The sequence below is a fragment of the Coregonus lavaretus genome, assembly GCF_964263955.1.
Source record: "Coregonus lavaretus genome assembly, chromosome: 20".
Classification (NCBI taxonomy): Eukaryota; Metazoa; Chordata; class Actinopteri; order Salmoniformes; family Salmonidae; genus Coregonus; species Coregonus lavaretus.
In genome coordinates, this window is record NC_140007.1 from 28,884,610 (window position 1) to 28,904,436 (window position 19,827).

Sequence of the window (19,827 nt, forward strand, 5' to 3'; positions counted from 1 at the left end):
CAGATCAGGGCTGGATATAAAAAGAAATCTGAAACTTTGAACATCCCACGGAGCACCATTAAATCCATTATTAAAAAATTGAAAGAATATGGCCCCACAACAAACCTGCCAAGAAAGGGCCACCCACCAAAACCCACGGACCAGGCAAGGAGGGCATTAATCAGAGGCAACAAGGGGACCAAAGATGACCCTGAAGGAGCTGCAAAGCTCCACAGCGGAGATTGGAGTATCTGTCCATAGGACCACTTTAAGCGGTACACTCCACAGAGCTGGGCTTTACGGAAGAGTGGCCATAAAAAAGCCATTGCTTAAAGAAAAAAATAAGCAAACCAAAAAGGCATATGGGAGACTCCCCTAACATATGGAAGAAGGTACTCTGGTCAGATGAGACTAAAATTGAGCTTTTTGGCCATCAAGGAAAACGTTATGTCTGGCGCAAACCCAACACCTCTCATTACCCCGAGAACACCATCCCCACAGTGATGTATGGTGGTGGCAGCATCATGCTGTGGGGATGTTTTTCATAGGCAGGACTGGGAAACTGGTCAGAATTGAAGGAATGATGGATGGCGCTAAATACCGGGAAATTCTTGAGGGAAACCTGTTTCAGTCTTCCAGAGATTTGAGGCTGGGACGGAGGTTCACCTTCCAGCATAGTTATGCACACTCAAGTTTTCTGTTTTTTTGTCTTATTTCTTGTTTGTTTCACAAGAAAAAATATTTTGCATCTTCAAAGTGGTAGGCATGTTGTGTAAATGAAATGATACCAACCCCCAAAAAATCTATTTTAATTCCAGGTTGTAAGGCAAGAAAATAGGAAAAATGCAAAGGGGAGTGAATACTTTCGCAAGCCACTGTATTTCTTATTTTTTTTCACTTTAACTTTCACTTATCTAGTGAATGCAGCTAGCTAGAGTAACCTACTCAAACACCTGGCTCAAATAGAGCGGAATGCTATGTTACCTAGCTTGCTATGGCTAACCGACACTGGAACTCTTCCAAGTCAAGGTAAGCTTTTGGTTTGATTACTTTATTGCCAACGGGGCCAGCTGGTGTAACTGCTAAACTGCTTGCTAATTGTACACTGTACTGCATGATTGTAGTGGGTTTACTAACACGTTAGTTCTAGTAGCTATGTTAACTTGACGTTAGCTAATATTTACATGTTTACATTTTAGTCATTTAGCAGACGCTCTTTTCAAGAGCGACTTACAGTTAGTGAGTGCATACATTTTCATACTGGCCCCCCGTGGGAATCGAACCCACAACCCTGGCATTGCAAATGCCATGCTCTACCAACTGAGCTACACGGGGGTTGTAACGGGGGTTGTAATATGGTGTCAACGATGTAGGTAGGCTGTGTGTAGCAGTTAGTGGTTATGATATGATGGTTTGCTTGGAAAGGTTTTTTCGCCTGGTCACAGGCAGCTGATGTGTTGTGCACTGAAGGGAAAAGGTGAGAGGGGAAAGGGAAAAGGTGAGAGGAGGAGAGTGCGTATATGCGAGAAGTAATTGTCCAATGATCAAAGGGATCCTGCTGTGTATGTGGCTGCTATGAAAGTGAACTGTGTTTGCGTGTAATCAGGGGTGTATTCATTCAATTGATTCTGTTGATAAACGTTTCTTAAACGGAAGCAAACGGAATGAAACGGGGATAAACATACCTGAATTTGTCCAATAGAAACTATTGTTTGCAACTGTTGGACTAATGATTACACCCTAGATCAACCAGATGCAGACAAGATTGACACATTCAATATTGTCCATGGAACCTTCTAGGAGCTTTGGGAAACACTTTCATTCGAAAAGAGCTTGGTGCAAATGTTCACTTGATGAAAATACCGAACTCTTCAGGCAAGAATAAAAGCCAGAGGAACAACACTTTACCCCTTACTATGGCATGGATGGAAATAAATGACTGCCTAAATCTTGTATTTTTGTCACGGTTCAGACAGACGACCAGAGGACCACAATTGCGTCACACCAGAAAGTTTATTAAACTTAAGGGAAAAGGGGAGTAGGGAGTGAATGAAGGCTCCAGGGGTAACAGGGGTCCCGTCCAATGCGCTGGGTCTGTGCCCCCCCCAGTGGCAGCGATGCGTCCTATGAAGCCGGTGGTGGGTGGTCCAGAAGTCCTGGGGGGGGGGAGACACAGACACAACAGGGCGGAATGAAACCAGGCAGCAGTACAGTTCAAGGGAAATCCAAAATACGTAGTAGCAAGGCAGAAGGCTGGTCAGAGTTACCGGGATTGAAGAGTAGTCAGGAGTCGTAATGGCAGAAGCAGGTCTGGATCTCCTGAGGCAGAAGAGTATCCAAAAAACAGGCAGGTCCGGGGTCACAAAACCAGGGTGAGCCAGAAGCGCGAGCAGACAGGTTCCGGGTGTGAGCTTTGCAGACGATCTGACACCGGAGAGCTGAAAGACAGGGCCTTAAATACTGGGAGAGGTAGTGGGTAATGCAGCGCAGCTGGCAGAGTAATTAGAGCAGAGCAGAGCAGGGACAGGTGGAGCTAGTTAGGCTGAGTAGAGAGAGTGGTGAGCAGAGTGGAAGAAAATAAGGTGGTAACCCGGTGGAGTGAGAGGCCCATGACAGAACCCCCCCCCCAAGGGACGGCCCCAGAAGTCCCAAGAGCAACACCACGCCGGGCGGGAGGAGGGGAGCCGGAGGAGGGCTAGAACTCCTCCGAACGGTCCGAGTGAACGTCCTCATCCTCGGAGGAAGCCGGAGGGCCGTGGTCGGGAGATGGGACAGGTCCCGAGACAGGATCAGGCACAGGACAGGAAGCCGAGCGGGCCGGACGGTTAGGGACCCCTCTGGGGCGGCCCCTACGGATTGCAGGTTGATCAGGATGCCGTTGGTGGAAAGCGGTGATGAGAGTCCTATCCACAATCCGACTAGCTGGCACCCAGGTCCTCTCCTCAGGTCCATAGCCCTCCCAGTCAATGAGGTACTGGAGACCCCTACCCCTCCGTCTGGACCGAAGCAGGCGGCGGACGGTGTAAACCAGACCACCATCGACGAGCCGTGGAGGAGGAGGACCAGGCGCAGCAGGGACCAGCGGACTCTCATGGATGGGCTTAATCTTAGACACATGGAAAGTGGGGTGCACCCTCAGGGAATTAGGCAGTTGGAGCCGGACAGCAGTTGGGCTAATCACTCTTATGATAGGGAATGGGCCAATGAACCGAGGTGCCAGCTTCTGCGACTCCACCCTGAGTGGCAGGTTCTTCGATGACAACCACACCCTTTGACCAACATGGTAGGTGGGAGCAGGAATTCTCCGACGGTTGGCCCCGGTAGTGTAGCTGGCAACGGATCTGAGGAGTGTGGCTCGGGCTTGTGACCAGGTGCGGCGACATCGACGGGCAAAAGCAAGTGCAGATGGGCAAGTAACCTCCTCTTCCTGGCTGGCAAATAGAGGAGGCTGGTATCCATAAACACATTGGAAAGGGGACATACCGATGGCAGAGCAGGTCAGAGAATTGTGTGCGTACTCCACCCATGTCAATTGCTGCGACCAGGAGTGGGGGTTGCGTGAAGTCATGCATCGCAGTGCCTTCTCGAGCTCCTGATTAGCCCGCTCTGACTGCCCATTGGATTGGGGATGGAATCCGGAAGTCAGACTGACTGTGGCTCCCAGCAGGTGACAGAACTCCTTCCAAAAAGCGGAGGAGAATTGTGGACCACGGTCAGAAACTACATCCTTTGGCAGTCCGTGGATCCGGAAGACGTGTTCCAGGACCACCTGGGCGGTCTCCTTGGCGGTTGGGAGCTTGGGGAGGGGAATGAAGTGTGCCATCTTGCTGAAACGGTCAACGATGGTGAGAATGACGGTCATGCCACTTGAAGGGGGCAGCCCCGTGACAAAGTCAAGGGCGATGTGAGACCAGGGACGTCTGGGCACAGGCAGGGGCTGCAGCAATCCGGCTGGGGGCTGGCAGGACGACTTGTGTTGGTTGCAGATGGGGCAGGCTTGGACGAATTCCCGTACATCCTTCCTCAGAGAGGGCCACCAGAACCTCTGGGCGAGCAGGTTGTAAGTGCGGGTGGAGCCAGGGTGACAAGCTAGGCGGGAGTCATGTCCCCACTGAACGACCTGGGACCTCAGGTCTTCGGGGACAAAAAGGCGGTCAGCTGGGCAAGTGCTGGGACCTGGCTGGTTACGGAGAGCCTCCAGCACCTGTTCCTCAACAGCCCAGGTCAGAGCTGCAACGATGCAGGGACTTGGCAGAATCGACACAGGGTCCTTGGAGGGGGTGTCATCCTTCTGGAATTGACGGGAGAGGGCGTCTGGCTTGGTGTTGCGTGATCCAGGCCGGTATGACAGAGTGAAATTAAACCTGGTGAAGAACAGGGCCCAGCGGGACTGCCTGGAGTTCAACCGTTTGGCCGTGCGGATGTACTCCAAGTTCTTATGATCGGTCCAAACGAGAAATGGAATGGTGGACCCCTCCAGCCAGTGACGCCACTCCTCCAAGGCAAGCTTCACAGCCAGCAGCTCACGGTTCCCTATGTCGTAATTGCACTCAGAGGGGGACAACCGACGTGAGAAAAAGGCACAGGGATGGAGCTTCCTATCCTCCGCAGCCCACTGAGAAATCACAGCACCAACTCCCACATCCGAGGCGTCCACCTCCACAATGAATTGCCGGTCCACATCAGGCATCTGGAGGATGGGAGCGGAGGTGAACCTCACCTTGAGGGTACTGAAGGCTTTGTCGGCTGCTGGGGTCCAGGTGAAGGGTTGCTTGGTGCTGGTTAGAGCAGTGAGAGGGGCAGCAACGGTACTGTAGTTCCGGATAAACTTCCTATAGAAGTTAGCAAACCCCAGAAACTGTTGCAGCTTCTTTCTGTTCTCCGGAACAGGCCATGAAGTGACTGCTGATACTTTGGCAGGATCCATTTGGATACTTCCCTCTGCCACTATGTACCCCAGGAAGGCCACTGTCTTGACGTGAAACTCACATTTCTCTGCCTTGGCGTAGAGGGAATTCTCCAGAAGACGATGAAGGACTTGCTGGACATGGCGGGTGTGTTCAGACAGGTTTCTGGAGTAGATTAAGATGTCATCCAGGTAAACGAAGACAAACTTGTTTAACATGTCCCGCAGTACATCATTCACTAGAGCCTGGAACACAGCAGGAGCATTGGTGAGGCCAAAAGGCATAACCAGATACTCGTAGTGGCCTGTTGGTGTATTGAATGCGGTTTTCCATTCATCTCCCTCCCGGATCCGCACTAGGTGGTAAGCGTTTCTGAGATCCAACTTGGTAAAAACAGTGGCTCCCTGGAGCAACTCAAAAGCAGAGGTGAGCAGAGGCAGAGGGTAACGGTTCTTCACTGTGATGTCGTTGAGTCCCCTGTAGTCGATGCAGGGGCGAAGAGATCCGTCCTTCTTCCCCACAAAGAAGAAGCCAGCACCAGCAGGAGATGAAGATGAACGGATTAATCCTGCGGACAGAGAGCCATTGATGTAGTCCTCCATGGACCTTCTTTCAGGAGCAGACAACGAATAAAGACGACCCTTTGGAGGAGCTGTTCCAGGGAGGAGGTCGATGGCACAGTCGTACGGTCGGTGAGGGGGCAGAGATGTGGCTCTTGCTTTGTTAAACACCTCTCTGAGACCATGGTAGCATTCTGGGACATTGGAGAGGTCAGGAGCGGAGTTAGTAGGTACTGGCCGAGGGGGTAGTGCGGCAGCAAGCAGGCAGGTTCGGTGGCAGTCCTCTCCCCACTCCCTGATCACCCCGGTCACCCAGTCGAGCTGAGGGTTGTGCCGGCGGAGCCATGGGTACCCCAGGATGAGGGGTTGGCCTGGAGAGGGGAGCAGGTGAAACTGGATAGTTTCTTGATGGTTTCCGGACAGACCCATCGAGACCGGGGCCGTGACATGAGTGACCGATCCGAGTAAGTGTCCGTCCAGTGCCCGGGCAGGAATAGGAGGTGTCAAACGGAGGTTCTCCAGTCCCAGTTGGCGTGCCAGCTTGATGTCCATTATGTTGGCTTCGGCGCCAGAATCCACCAGAGCAGCCAGGGTGTGAGTTGAGTCAGAGAGGCGGAGGTGAACTTGCAGCAGGGGTTTGCGGTCGGAGGACTGGATGGTCATTGAACTCAACCGGACTCCCCCTATGCCCGGTGAGCTTCGGCCCTTTAAAGGGCAGGTTACCACACGATGTCCCTCACCTCCACAATAGAGGCAGAGGTTTGAGGTGAAGCGGCGCTGGCGCTCTGCAGGAGTGAGGGAGGCTCGCCCAATCTCCATAGGCTCAGACTGATCAAGCTGACCTGGGTGAGTGGCAGTAGATGACAGGAGCCCAGTCGGATCTCTCCGAATGCCGGTAGTAGGTGGACCTTGGCGCCCCCTCTCACGACGACGGGTCTGTATCCTTCTGTCGATCCTGACAGTCAGTGCGATGGCTTCATCAAGAGTGGAAGGCAGTTCATGGGAGACCAACTCGTCCTTGATATAGTCAGCCAAACTATGGAAGAACGCGTCCACCAACGATGGTGTGTTCCAAGAACTTCGTCTAGCCAGGGTTCGGAAGTCGATGGAATGGTCTGCGACTGTACGTCTGCCTTGTCGAATACTGAACAGTTCACGAGACGCCTCTGCGGTGGGTGAATCCAGGTCAAACACCTTCAGCATCTCCTCAGCAAACAGGTCGAAGGTTGCACATGCGGGGGTTTGACGTTCGAACTCTGCTGTTCCCCAGAGTCGAGCTCGGCCCGTCAGGTGAGTGATGGCATACCCAACTTTAGCCCCCTCCGTGGCGAAGGTCCTTGGCTGCAAGGAGAACTGAAGTCGGCAGCTAGTCAGGAATGGCCGGACCTGGGTTGAATCGCCGTTGAACCGCTCGGGGTTTCCAATCTTGGGTTCCGGAGCAGCGGCTGCAATGACCGGGGCAGGTAACTCGGGGGCTGGGCTGGTGGGCAGACTGGCTGGGGTAAGGTTGGTGAGGAGTTGAATGATCATGGCGAGTTGTTGTTGCTGCTGCTGGAACTGCTGCTCATGCTCATCGGTTTCCATGTCGGGGAAAGTGTGCGCTGAGTCCATAATGGTCAGATCGTACTGTCACGGTTCAGACAGACGACCAGAGGACCACAATTGCGTCACACCAGAAAGTTTATTAAACTTAAGGGAAAAGGGGAGTAGGGAGTGAATGAAGGCTCCAGGGGTAACAGGGGTCCCGTCCAATGCGCTGGGTCTGTGCCCCCCCCAGTGGCAGCGATGCGTCCTATGAAGCCGGTGGTGGGTGGTCCAGAAGTCCTGGGGGGGGGGAGACACAGACACAACAGGGCGGAATGAAACCAGGCAGCAGTACAGTTCAAGGGAAATCCAAAATACGTAGTAGCAAGGCAGAAGGCTGGTCAGAGTTACCGGGATTGAAGAGTAGTCAGGAGTCGTAATGGCAGAAGCAGGTCTGGATCTCCTGAGGCAGAAGAGTATCCAAAAAACAGGCAGGTCCGGGGTCACAAAACCAGGGTGAGCCAGAAGCGCGAGCAGACAGGTTCCGGGTGTGAGCTTTGCAGACGATCTGACACCGGAGAGCTGAAAGACAGGGCCTTAAATACTGGGAGAGGTAGTGGGTAATGCAGCGCAGCTGGCAGAGTAATTAGAGCAGAGCAGAGCAGGGACAGGTGGAGCTAGTTAGGCTGAGTAGAGAGAGTGGTGAGCAGAGTGGAAGAAAATAAGGTGGTAACCCGGTGGAGTGAGAGGCCCATGACAATTTTGCAGTAAATGGTACATTCAATGTCAAAACAATAGATCATCGAGTACCACTTCCCTTTAGAGGGGAGAAGCATTGTTTTAAATTCATAATAGTAGAATATTAATATGCCTGACCTTTGTATATGAAATTATAACACTAATTTAAATAAAAGATATCTGTGTAATTACTTCAATTAAGGCTGTTGGGAAGTCATTCACACGCAAGAGACGTCATTGGGGAAATAATTCATGTTAGACGTTGGCAAACAATAATTCGGGAGCCGCAGTCCAACAAACTCTGAACCATACCTTTGCCTACCCGGTCATACAGTATGTTAAAGGTAGATAAGAACATGATAAGAACAAGTCCAAACAAAATCATATTTGCCTCTGTTGGAGACCTACACGTTTATGTTTTGTTATGTACTCAGCTAGCAATGTTATGTACTCAAGGTGCATAAGCTATTTTTACTTCACAGGTTTTCCTATACGCCTCCACTATTCCACTGCCTGTTTCTCTTTGTTTCCAGATGTAAATCTCTCAGGCATAACACAGTGCTCTAATACTCCCCTCAGTGTTCTCTTGTACCTAGAGGGAGTGTGATGCCTTGTTGCTCTCTCTCTCTGTATTCCTCCTGTTCTACTAGCTACTCCCTCCTCTCCTGTTAGTACACCTCCCTGCTCCCGCTTCTTAGATAGACTCTGGTGTACCTATCCCCCTTCAAGTGTACAGTCTGTTGTCTGTGTTTATTAAACATCTGCCTTGCTACAATATGTTCCCATGGTGTAGATACATCCCCCTGCTGCCACAAGCAGATGCCTTGGGAGACTATATGCGTAGCTTCAACACACACGCAACAAACAACACACACACACACACACACACATACACACACATACACACACTGTGGCTATGTAAAATCATCAAACTTTTCAAAGTTGTCATCATGCATCAACATAAATATTATTGAGTAGCTGGAGCAGTATTAACTAGGAAGTACATGATCAGCAGCACCAGAGTAGGAGAGGAGAGGCAGGATATTAGTATGAATCCCCATGGGCCCTAAACCCCTCCATATGAACGAGGAGGCTGAACTGTTGCATTCTCCCACAGGGACGGTGAACCCAAAACTCTACCAAGATCCATCCCAGAGCTGCTGCCTCATATTAGCCTGCAAACTGAATAAACAAAGTAAGCCTTATACATTCTGACATGTCCTCTAGGGTCTGCCATGCCTTACAATATAAACACATCTTCCCTTACTATCTGGGAAGGGGGCACATACACACAGGTGCCCTTTTGATTTGGTCCATTTCTCAGTTCACAAGAGGAGAATAGGGAGAGTTCTGAGAAAAGGCTTTGGCATATGGAATATTAAAAACAAATGGCACATTGGTTAGGTGAAATTGGGGTTGTTCATCTCGTCCCATTCAATAGCTGAACCATCCATGTGATTCAAATAAAAAAACTATCTTTGATACTAGTTCTCAAGAATCAACGTTTTTTCTACTAAGTAACATTGAAGGTTATTCTACGTATCCTTTCTTTGCAAATAAATAAACCACTCCGTGAAGGTGCAACTCTTTGTTATGTACAAAACACTGCAAACATAAATGTGGATTATTGAGGATCAAGTTGTTTCTAATCTGATGATGTGCTGGTGATGGTGATGACAATCATAAGAATGATTCTTCAATGTGGCTGTGTGGTAGTAAATCATACTGGTTACCTTTAACCCATGCTCCAGATTATTTTACAGCTTGTTTACCTAGCAAATAGCATTGAATTGGTCACATCGGGATATCTTTAGCACCTTCACTGTGGTAAATCTAGTGAACCTCTCCCCAGTATTTCCACAGAGAAAAAAAGCTATGCGGCAATCCGCCACTCTGAGTGGGTCGTATTTAATGTTTATAACATCAATGTTCTCTCTCCTGGGTGTCTAATGGGAATAAAGATTGCTGTTCAGGCCCACTAGAGAAGAGAAGACAGCTACTGTCAGTAGATGACGCTGGTTAGAGAATAGGAGCGTGCAGATCTCTGCATAGAAGGCTATGTTTGGAGATGGTTTACAAAGTGCCTGTCTAGGAGGTGTGAGAGGTAGTGGGGTTTAGGTGGAGAGATGAGGGGCTGGTGGTTCATTGGAATTAATCAGCACCATCTTCAGCCTGAGACATGGTGGTGGGTTCATTTTTTCTCCTCTCCTCCTCCTCCTCTGGGGCCTCAGGTTATTTTCCAGGCACAGAGTTGTTAGTGATTTCAATTCCCTTAACCAATCGTGTTTTAGAAAATGTGTTCATCCCATTTGATGGGTGAAAAAAGAGGACACTCAAGTAATGAAGAGAGAGATTGCTTGGCTTGGAGTTTGATAAATAGCACACAATTTAATTATACTTTTCATGCAAGCCTCACACGTTTCTTTAAGTCTGGAGAGACAACAACACAGTCAGGTGGACTTGATGGAACATAATTAATCAACAGATAATTATTGGTATGCATCTCCCCGGAGATTAAGAAAATTGTTCAATCATGTCCATGCTAGGGCAGTTGCAACATTCACCGTGTTTTTATTAACTGCTTGACTATCTGTCTTTCTGTCTACATGTTCATACCGTATGCCAGTGGATCGAAAATGGTTGGTCTGCAATGCAGGGAATTTCATCAGCGAAGAGGAGAGAGAGGGAGAGTTTTCCTAATTAATCCTGTCCTGAAGTTAAATGTAATCTAGAAAATCATTTTGTAGAGAACCAGATTCCTGGAAGGCAGTAATTACCGGTGGATTATTACCTTGCATAAACTATAATAGCAGATGCATAACGAGGGAACAATCATAATTAGATCGATAAAAAATACATTTTGAAGTAGGAATAAATATGTAGTCTGTTCTGGATTTGTTTTCACAGTTCATTATGAACTCCCCCACAACCCCTACCCCACCAAACAACTTTGTAGTGGGGAAATAATAAGAATACCTGCAGAACAGTAAATACATACTATAGTCCTACAATTATACAGAGATTGGTAATGCATTGTAATATGATTGCAATATTATAGCTGTTGAAGCAGGACTGCTAGCAGCATAGTGCTGAATTATGGAGTTGTGTGCCAGTGACACAGCACAGAGTTTTATGACAGTGACCCAATAGAGGACCCCGTGAGTTCAGTGGGCCTCAACTGCAAGAGGCTGGGAGCTCGCTCTTTCTATCTCTCTATCTCGCTCCCTTGGCTTCCCTCTCCAGAGGCTAGGTCACAGAACAGTAGCAGTGAAGAGGGAGCAGAGAAGGGATAACTCTGTATCTCCTCCACAGAGTATATGGTAAGGGACCCTGGGACTGGGACACCAGTGAGACAAAGACATGTTATGGTTAAGATGGATAGAGTCTCTGGTAATGACGAGGAGAGTAGTTATAGCATTCCCCCTAGATCTGCCCGTTGCTGGAGTAACATTTCCCATGAGTCTACTGGCTACATAGATAGAATGAGACAGGTAGATCGACAGATAAACCTCAAGAGAATCAGTTTCGACTGGGTATAATTAGTTGGAAAAAGTTTACAGAGTACTGTAGGATTGGAGAGTGAGAATAGAATGTAGGATGGAGACAACGTAGTGGAGGCCACTGAATAGATTGGACAATTGTCGGACCCACAAATGGCTTTCAATCTATTTTGGAGTGTGGAGGAATGAGTGAAAAAATTGTGGAAGCAGGAGAATCATGGGTCTGTCACTATGACGATGTCTGACCCTAGAAAAAACAGACATGAACCATGATATGAGTAATTTGATTTGATTTGATTTATTTGATTTATTAGGATCCCCATTAGCAGACGCCAATGGCGACAGCTAGTCTTACTGGGGTCCGACACATAATGAAAAATACATTACAGACAAAAGACAAGTCTCTATTTCTCCAGTGAAGAGAAAAATATATGATTAACCAGCCCAGTGACAGCATGGTCAGAGCACTGCCAGTGTCTGCTTCATGTAGGCTACTTGTTGTCACATAGTGGTGTAGCAAAACCACTAAATCAAAGAAAAATAAACTACTTGTATGTACAATATGTGGGAGGGAGTACAATAACATCAGTGTGTTGGTGCATGCCATTGACTAAGGCCTTAGCTCAAATGATCTCAACCGGATGTGGCCCTTTGCACCTATAAGCTAGCCATTGTTGTCCATCTAATGGTCTTCGCTATAAAAAGAAATCCTACTTCCACTTTCACAACCTATTAGTATCAGAGCTGGGGTGCCGCCGCTTTGTTTTCTGATCCATCGGGCGGCACTGACAGCCATTCACTGAACCAGAGGGTATTATTCCTGCATTGATTGCACAGTTCATTAGCATATACATAGACTCTGTGGCATTTTGGCAGGACGACAAAACAATTATCCTGAAATGTTTCTCTGAGAATTAGAAAGCCTTGGCTTGTTTGGTATCCAATGGACATATGCTGGAGCTCTCTCACTTCCTTTCTGCTGCTCGATACCAATGCCTCATGGTACGGGAAGGTTTAGTTTGCTGCTCTCTTTGGGGAATTGTGTAGGTGTATTGTGTGTCAGAGTCTAACACACCAGATTAGGAATGGTCAGAATGGGATTAGGTCACATGCATTGATGTAGTAGTAAAACAAAAATGGTGGGTAAACGCTGATTGCCAGTCGCGGTGAGTAACACTCCCTAAACTTTCAATGCATTTTTCCACAAAAAAGGTAAACGCTCGCACAAAAAAAAAAAGATGGGTAAATGGAGTTTACTGTACGTGAGTTTACCCTCCACTACACCACTGGTTACATGGATTTAATTGATGAATTTAAATGAAATAGCACTGGTTTCCATAACGTGTTGTGTGATGTATGGGTGGGCTATTTTGGAGTTTTGATCATGTTGTTGACAGTCAGAGTAACTTTCAGTTTCTAACGGCCAACTAAACAGTTTCATGAGTCATGTGGATACTTCCATTGGAATTGGAATTCCTTAAGGCCCTATACGTTTGGATTTATACAATACACAACAAAAAGAATGCTGTGAAAAAGTAGAAAGATGAATATCAATAAAATTATGCTTGCCGAGGAAGCAAGATGTACTGAATGTCTTTTATAATTTACTGAAAGCCTTACAATGCTAAAGATGAACAAAAATACATCTATGGAGAGAAAACATTTATACTATTCGCAAATGGATCCAGTTCTCACATTTTCAATTACGAGTGTAGGTTCGCTTCGAATTGCTACACAATTTCCCCAGTCTCATTGGCACTGAATTGATTGGTTTCTGTGTCTCAGCTATGCCCCTTGTGGTACATGAAAATATTTTTTTATACCTTACATTCCTCATGCTGTGAAATATTGCACCAGCACAATTTTTATCTTGCATCCAGACATCCATAAAAAGTCCTGAAGATATGAATAGAATTAGTGTTGTTGGTTTAGAAGAGTGAAAAAAACTCTACTTGGCTTTGGCCTACTTTCAGTTGACACAGAGAACTAGAGGGTGATTCTAAGAATGATTAACCTGAATTTAGATAGAGGTTTACTGTATCTAAATGCAGATGTCCTGTGCTGGTTTACTGTAGCTATATGCAGATGCCCTGTGCTGGTTTACCAATACAGTTATTTCTGGTGCTGATGCCCGACAGGTGTTCCTTAACAATACTCCAAATTACATCAGAGATGGTGTACCCTAACAAAAGGTCCCCAGGTACTGATTAGAAACTCTGTTTCTACTCTGTTTTAGGGACCGCCTAGACAGATCAGCAGTTCAGCTAGTGTAGTTTATCCCTGTCTATTTTCCTCTGTCTATAATAATCCTAACATGTTCCTTCGTCCCTTGATTGCAGGAGGTGTGTGCATCTCTCAGTCAGTGAAGATACCACGAGAACCTAAGCCTGGAGAGTTTGACAAGATCATCCGCAGACTGTCAGAGAACCCCAACGCCCGGGTTGTTATTCTCTTTGCCAACGAAGATGACATTAGGTAAGTGATGTTGACTGTTACAGGAATGAAAAAAAAGTATTACTAAATGATGCCAACAAAATATCTCAATACAGTACTGTCCATTTGTAGCTTGTTTTTGGTCACAGGTCCAGGAATGGCTGAAGGATTGCAATATTTACCTGGAGCTAACCCTGCAGATAGCACTACTGGGTGATCTGAAAAGTCATAGTCAATCGATCAATAATATAATAATACTTTTAGCAAAAATGTTTACTTTCAATTTACAATCTGTAGAAACAATACGAATAGAAGGGTTCAGAACTTTTGTGAAACATCACAGTACAGTTGAAAAATATATGGCAAATAGAAATCCAATATGGATGGTGTTAAGCGATAGATGGGAGGTGTTGAATGGAGCTGAAGGATGAGACTAATAACAACTAACAACAACTAATAACAACAGGATAACTAATGTAAAGCATACTGTGTCCATAATAAGTATATGGGTTATAGCTTGAGAGCTTTTGTGAAAGAGCACAGTTAAAAAGATATGGCTATAGAAGCAAACCGGATGGACATCATGAAAATGATTGGAGAGGTTGAGGGTAGAGGAAGTTCAGGAACAAAAAACAAACAAAATATAATGATTGTAAAATTGACTGTGTCCATAAAATGTATATAGTATGTATAAGCTGGAAGTAGAGGCCTAAGCGTTGTTGTTCACTAGTTTACTCCAATTAGGGAAGGGGTGGTGGGGTTGGAAAGTAATAAAGGGATTTTTTATTTTCTTTAAAGGATATGCATAGATACAGTAGGGGAAAAAAGTATTTAGTCAGCCACCAATTGTGCAAGTTCTCCCACTTAAAAAGATGAAAGAGGCCTGTAATTTTCATCATAGGTACACGTCAACTATGACAGACAAATTGAGAAAAAAATGTCCAGAAAATCACATTGTAGGATTTTTTATGAATTTATTTGCAAATTATGGTGGAAAATAAGTATTTGGTCACCCACAAACAAGCAAGATTTCTGTCTCTCACAGACCTGTAACTTCTTCTTTAAGAGGCTCCTCTGTCCTCCACTCTTTACCTGTATTAATGGCACCTGTTTGAACTTGTTATCAGTATAAAAGACACCTGTCCACAACCTCAAACAGTCACACTCCAAACTCCACTATGGCCAAGACCAAAGAGCTGTCAAAGGACACCAGAAACAAAATTGTAGACCTGCACCAGGCTGGGAAGACTGAATCTGCAATAGGTAAGCAGCTTGGTTTGAAGAAATCAACTGTGGGATCAATTATTAGGAAATGGAAGACATACAAGACCACTGATAATCTCCCTCGATCTGGGGCTCCACGCAAGATCTCACCCCGTGGGGTCAAAATGATACAAGAACGGTGAGCAAAAATCCCAGAACCACACGGGGGGACCTAGTGAATGACCTGCAGAGAGCTGGGACCAAAGTAACAAAGCCTACCATCAGTAACACACTACGCCGCCAGGGACTCAAATCCTGCAGTGCCAGACGTGTCCCCCTGCTTAAGCCAGTACATGTCCAGGCCCGCTTGAAGTTTGCTAGAGTGCATTTGGATGATCCAGAAGAGGATTGGGAGAATGTAATATGGTCAGATGAAACCATATTACATTCTTACAGTCTCCAGATCTCAACCCCATAGAAAATCTTTGGAGGGAGTTGAAAGTCTGTGTTGCCCAGCGACAGCCCCAAAACTAGAGGAGATCTGCATGGAGGAATGGGCCAAAATACCAGCAACAGTGTGTGAAAACCTTGTGAAGAATTACAGAAAACGTTTGACCTGTGTCATTGCCAACAAAGGGTATATAACAAAGTATTGAGAAACTTTTGTTATTGACCAAATACTTATTTTCCACCATAATTTGCAAATAAATTCATTAAAAATCCTACAATGTGATTTTCTGGATTTCTTTTCCTCATTTTGTCTGTCATAGTTGACGTGTACCTATGATGAAAATTACAGGCCTCTCTCATCTTTTTAAGTGGGAGAACTTGCACAATTGGTGGCTGACTAAATACTTTTTTCCCCACTGTATGTATGTATATGTATTTATATGTATGTATGTGTATATGTATGTGTATGTATGTATATATATATATATATATTTGCGAGAAAAAAAAACATATGGGAGATTGGAAGTGATGCAGACAATTACATTGATGGAAGTTACAATCTATCTGCAATATTAAAGCTGATCTACCCCCTTAAAAAAAAGAAAGAATCTCAATACATCAGAGTTTCTGTTTAATGACGCAACATTCAACATGTTTGCCCATTGGTTTAGATGGGTATGCACTGTAGTGTAAATGGCTGTAAATTACTATATTGTCCTCCCCACCATGCTTGAACATCCCTAAAATGAAATACACCATTTTCAGTAAGTTTTAACAGCTTTGTTTTCATTAGATGTCCACAGTGAAAGGGATATGTGCCAGTTCACATTAAACACATTCAATCTAACTACATTCTGATTATATGTTCTTCTCATCTGAGGTATATATATCTAGTTTACAGCAATTATCAATCTGTTGCATCTTGTTTCATTTCCGCCATTCCCCTGCAGTGTTGTAAACCTTTAGGTGTCCTGAGGACTGAGGAGCATCTGATCAGTGTCATGGGGCGACAGCTGGTGATGTGTGTTGCAGCTAGCCATTATGTTTTACAGCATATTCAAAACCTAGCTACTACTAACACAAGCATAGAATATACACTGAGTGTACAAAACATTAGGAACAGCTTCCTAATATTGAGTTGCACCCCCTTTTGCCCTCAGAACAGCCTCAATTTGTCGGGGTATGGACTGCAAGGTGTTGAAAGCGTTCCACAGGGATGCTGGCCTATGTTGACTCCAATGCATCCCACAGTTGTGTCGAGTTGGCTGGATGTCCTTTGGGTGGTGGACCATTCTTGATACACACGGGAAACTGTTGAACGTGAAAAACCCAGCATCGTTGCAGTTCTTGACACGCTCAAACTGGTGTGCCTGGCACCTACTACCATACCCCGTTCAAAGGCACTTCAATATTTTGTCTTGCCCATTCACCCTTTGAATGGCACACATACACAATCCATGTATCAATTGTCTTCTTTAACCTGTATCCTCCCCTTAATCTACACTGATTGAAGTGGATTTAACAGGTGACAACAATAAGGGATTGATCATAGCTTTCACGTGGATTCACCTGGTCAGTTTATATCATGGAAAGAACATTTTGTACACTCAGTGTACAGTACATGTATAGCATAATGTATGGGTTTGTCCTCCACATTGATACGATGCAACATTTGCCATCTGTCTGTCATTTGATACACACACATAGCATCCTAAACATTTCACAACACAACACTGCAGTGGCTTATGGTACACTCTTAGAAAAAAATGTGCTATGTAGAACCTAAAAGGGTTCTTCGGCTGTCCCCATAGGAGAACCCTTTAAAGAACCATTTTTGGTTCCAGGTAGAACCCTTTCGGTTCCAGGTAGAACCATTTTGAGTTCCAAGGTGGAACCCTTTACACAGAGGGTTGAGCAAAGAAAATAGTTCCCTCATCCAGCTGGTCCTGGGGCTGAGTTCACAAACCTGTTCTACTAACACACTGAAGCCTCAGGACCAGCACATCCAATCAATCCGAATAAACCAAATTACAACACAGTCAAAACAAAACTACATTACTTATTGGGAAACAAGCACAAAGCAAAATACAGTGTTATCCGGCCATAAATTGACAGTACACCGTGGCAAACTATTTGACTATTGTTACTGATCAAAACCTTAGAAAAACCTTGACAAAGTACAGGCTCAGTGAGCACAGCCTTGCCATTGAGAAGGGTAGGCACAGGAAAACCTGGCTCCCTGTAGAGGAAAGGTTGTGCAACCACTGCACCACAGCAAAACCCGAGACAGAGCTGTATTTCCTGACAAAATGTAAAAAATATAAAACAAGTAGAGAGTGTCATTTCTCCAAATTTGAAACCCTTATTCAAGGTTTCAAAGACCTCTCTGATGAGAATAGGCTACCCGTCCTGTTGGGGGAGGACGCAGAGAGCTGTGGGTTGGCAGCGCACTACATTGCTGCCTGCCATAAGATGAGGGACAGGGTCTGACAGACCAACCAACCTGCACATGTCCTCTATGCCATTGTTATTGTTATTGTTTCATGTATGGTTATTTTGACCCTTGGTTATTGTTGTTACTGTTGTCCCGTTGACAATATTGATTCTTATTATTTTAACTATGTTAATATTGTAAATCTCCAAATTAAGCTTTGGCAAAATGTACATTGTTACATCATGCCAATAGAGCAAATTGAATTGAGAGAGAGAGAGAGAGACCTACACAATGTATTGACAATTTTATTGTATTTGAAGTATCCTGTAAACTATTTACAGTCTATTCAAGAATATAGCAATGACTTTAAAATTCAATTTGTACTTGCATATGTAACAAATAATGAAAGCACATTCTTATTGATATGTTGTAATAAGTATCTGCCCTCAGAGGCAAGACACCAAATACAGGGATGTTGACGTTCTATGCAGTAATAGGTAATAGGCTTTTTTAAAGATAAATCAGGTTTGCTGAATCAAGTAACACAAATAAACCAATGTGAGTATCCAAAAGCAAAGTATTACATAACCAAAGTTACCTTTAAATAACTTTGCCCTTTTCTACCCTGTCCTATAGCTTTTTCTCAACATTAAACATCTGTAGAAAATAGTTTTATACAGAGCCTTTACTTTTTCCATATTTTGTTGTGTTACAAAGTGGGATTAAAATTGATTTATTGTCATTTGTTGTCAACAATCTACACAGAATACTCTGTAATGTCTTCAAGCTCTGTCAAGTTGGTTGTTGATCACTGAATTAAGTCAAAACTGTAACTAGGCCACTCAGGAACATTCAACATCGTCTTGGTAAGCAACTCCAGTGTATATTTGGCCTTGTGTTTTAGGTGATTGTCCTGCTGAAAGGTGAATTTTATCTTCCAGTGTCTGTTGGAAAGCAGACTGAACCAGGTTTTCCTATAGGATTTTGCCTGTTGTATAAAACCCTATACCTTAAATCATTAAACCTTCACTGAACCCTCTCTCTGACTAGGACATATAGACAAACTCTGTGTGAATTTTCAGCTGCATCAGGGGTTACCATCTCCCGCCTCAGCCTGGCCCTATTGTCCAGTGGCAGAAGCCAATTCAGACCTACAGTATGTGTTAGGGACCAGGTTGCCAGGGAACAGAGTCAGCTGACCTGATCAACCAATCTATGATCTACCCTGGGAGCAGCAGAACCCCACTCTGCCTCTCAACTCTTCAGTTGTTTCCAGGAGGAGGACAGGTTAAGACAACCTCTGTAAGCTCCTGTCCTCCACATCAACTCACGTTTGAACCCTTCCACATTGACAATGCTTCTTCTGGACTCCCTGACTGGTGTTTAGTGCATATTTGACTATTCCTCTTCCTATCGCTGTGTGTGTGTGCCTGTCTGTTCAGTGTGGTAATAAAGTGTGGATTGTATTGCTGTCTCCTACTGGTCATTTACGTTCTCTAACCGGAACGCAGGGGCAGTTGCACCTATAGTCGACACCGGCACCTCTTTTTGGAGACTATCACATGGTGGTGCTCTTTTTCACCTGTGCTTAGCTCTATTACGTTTATTTTTATCCTAAAAACTCCCTAGTCCTTGCCGATGACAAGCATACTCATAACACGATGCAGCCAACACCATACTTGAAAATATGAAGAGTGGCACTTAGTGATGTGTTTTGATGGATTTGCCCCAAACATAACACTTTGTTTTCAGGACATAAAGTTAAATTCACTGCTCGACTGAGGGACCTTACAGATAATTGTATGTGTTGGGTACAGAGATGAGGTAGTCATTCAAAAATCATGCTAAACACTATTATTGCACACAGAGTGAGTCCATGCAGCTTATTATGTGACTTGTTAAGCACATTTTTACTCCTGAAATTATTTAGGGTTGCCATAACAAAGGGGTTGAATACTTATTGACTTAAGACATTTCAGCTTTTCATTTTTAATTAATTTGTAAACATTTCTAAAATCATAATTCCACTTTGACTTTATGGGGTATTGTGTGTAGGCCAGTGACACAAAATGCACATTGACTTATCCAAGAATGATAAT

The 19,827-nt window shown here is 45.1% G+C and overlaps 1 protein-coding gene across 1 annotated transcript in view; it reads left to right on the forward strand.

The window, feature by feature from the left end:
• LOC311148366 (metabotropic glutamate receptor 4-like) overlaps positions 1-19,827 on the forward strand; it is a gene marked incomplete at both ends in the record, with an annotated part of 274,215 nt that overhangs the window by 144,549 nt on the left and 109,839 nt on the right. The window contains one exon of the mRNA XM_084185315.1: positions 13,548-13,683. Coding sequence (XP_084041441.1) covers positions 13,548-13,683 — 136 coding nt within the window. The remainder of the gene's footprint in view (positions 1-13,547; positions 13,684-19,827) is intronic.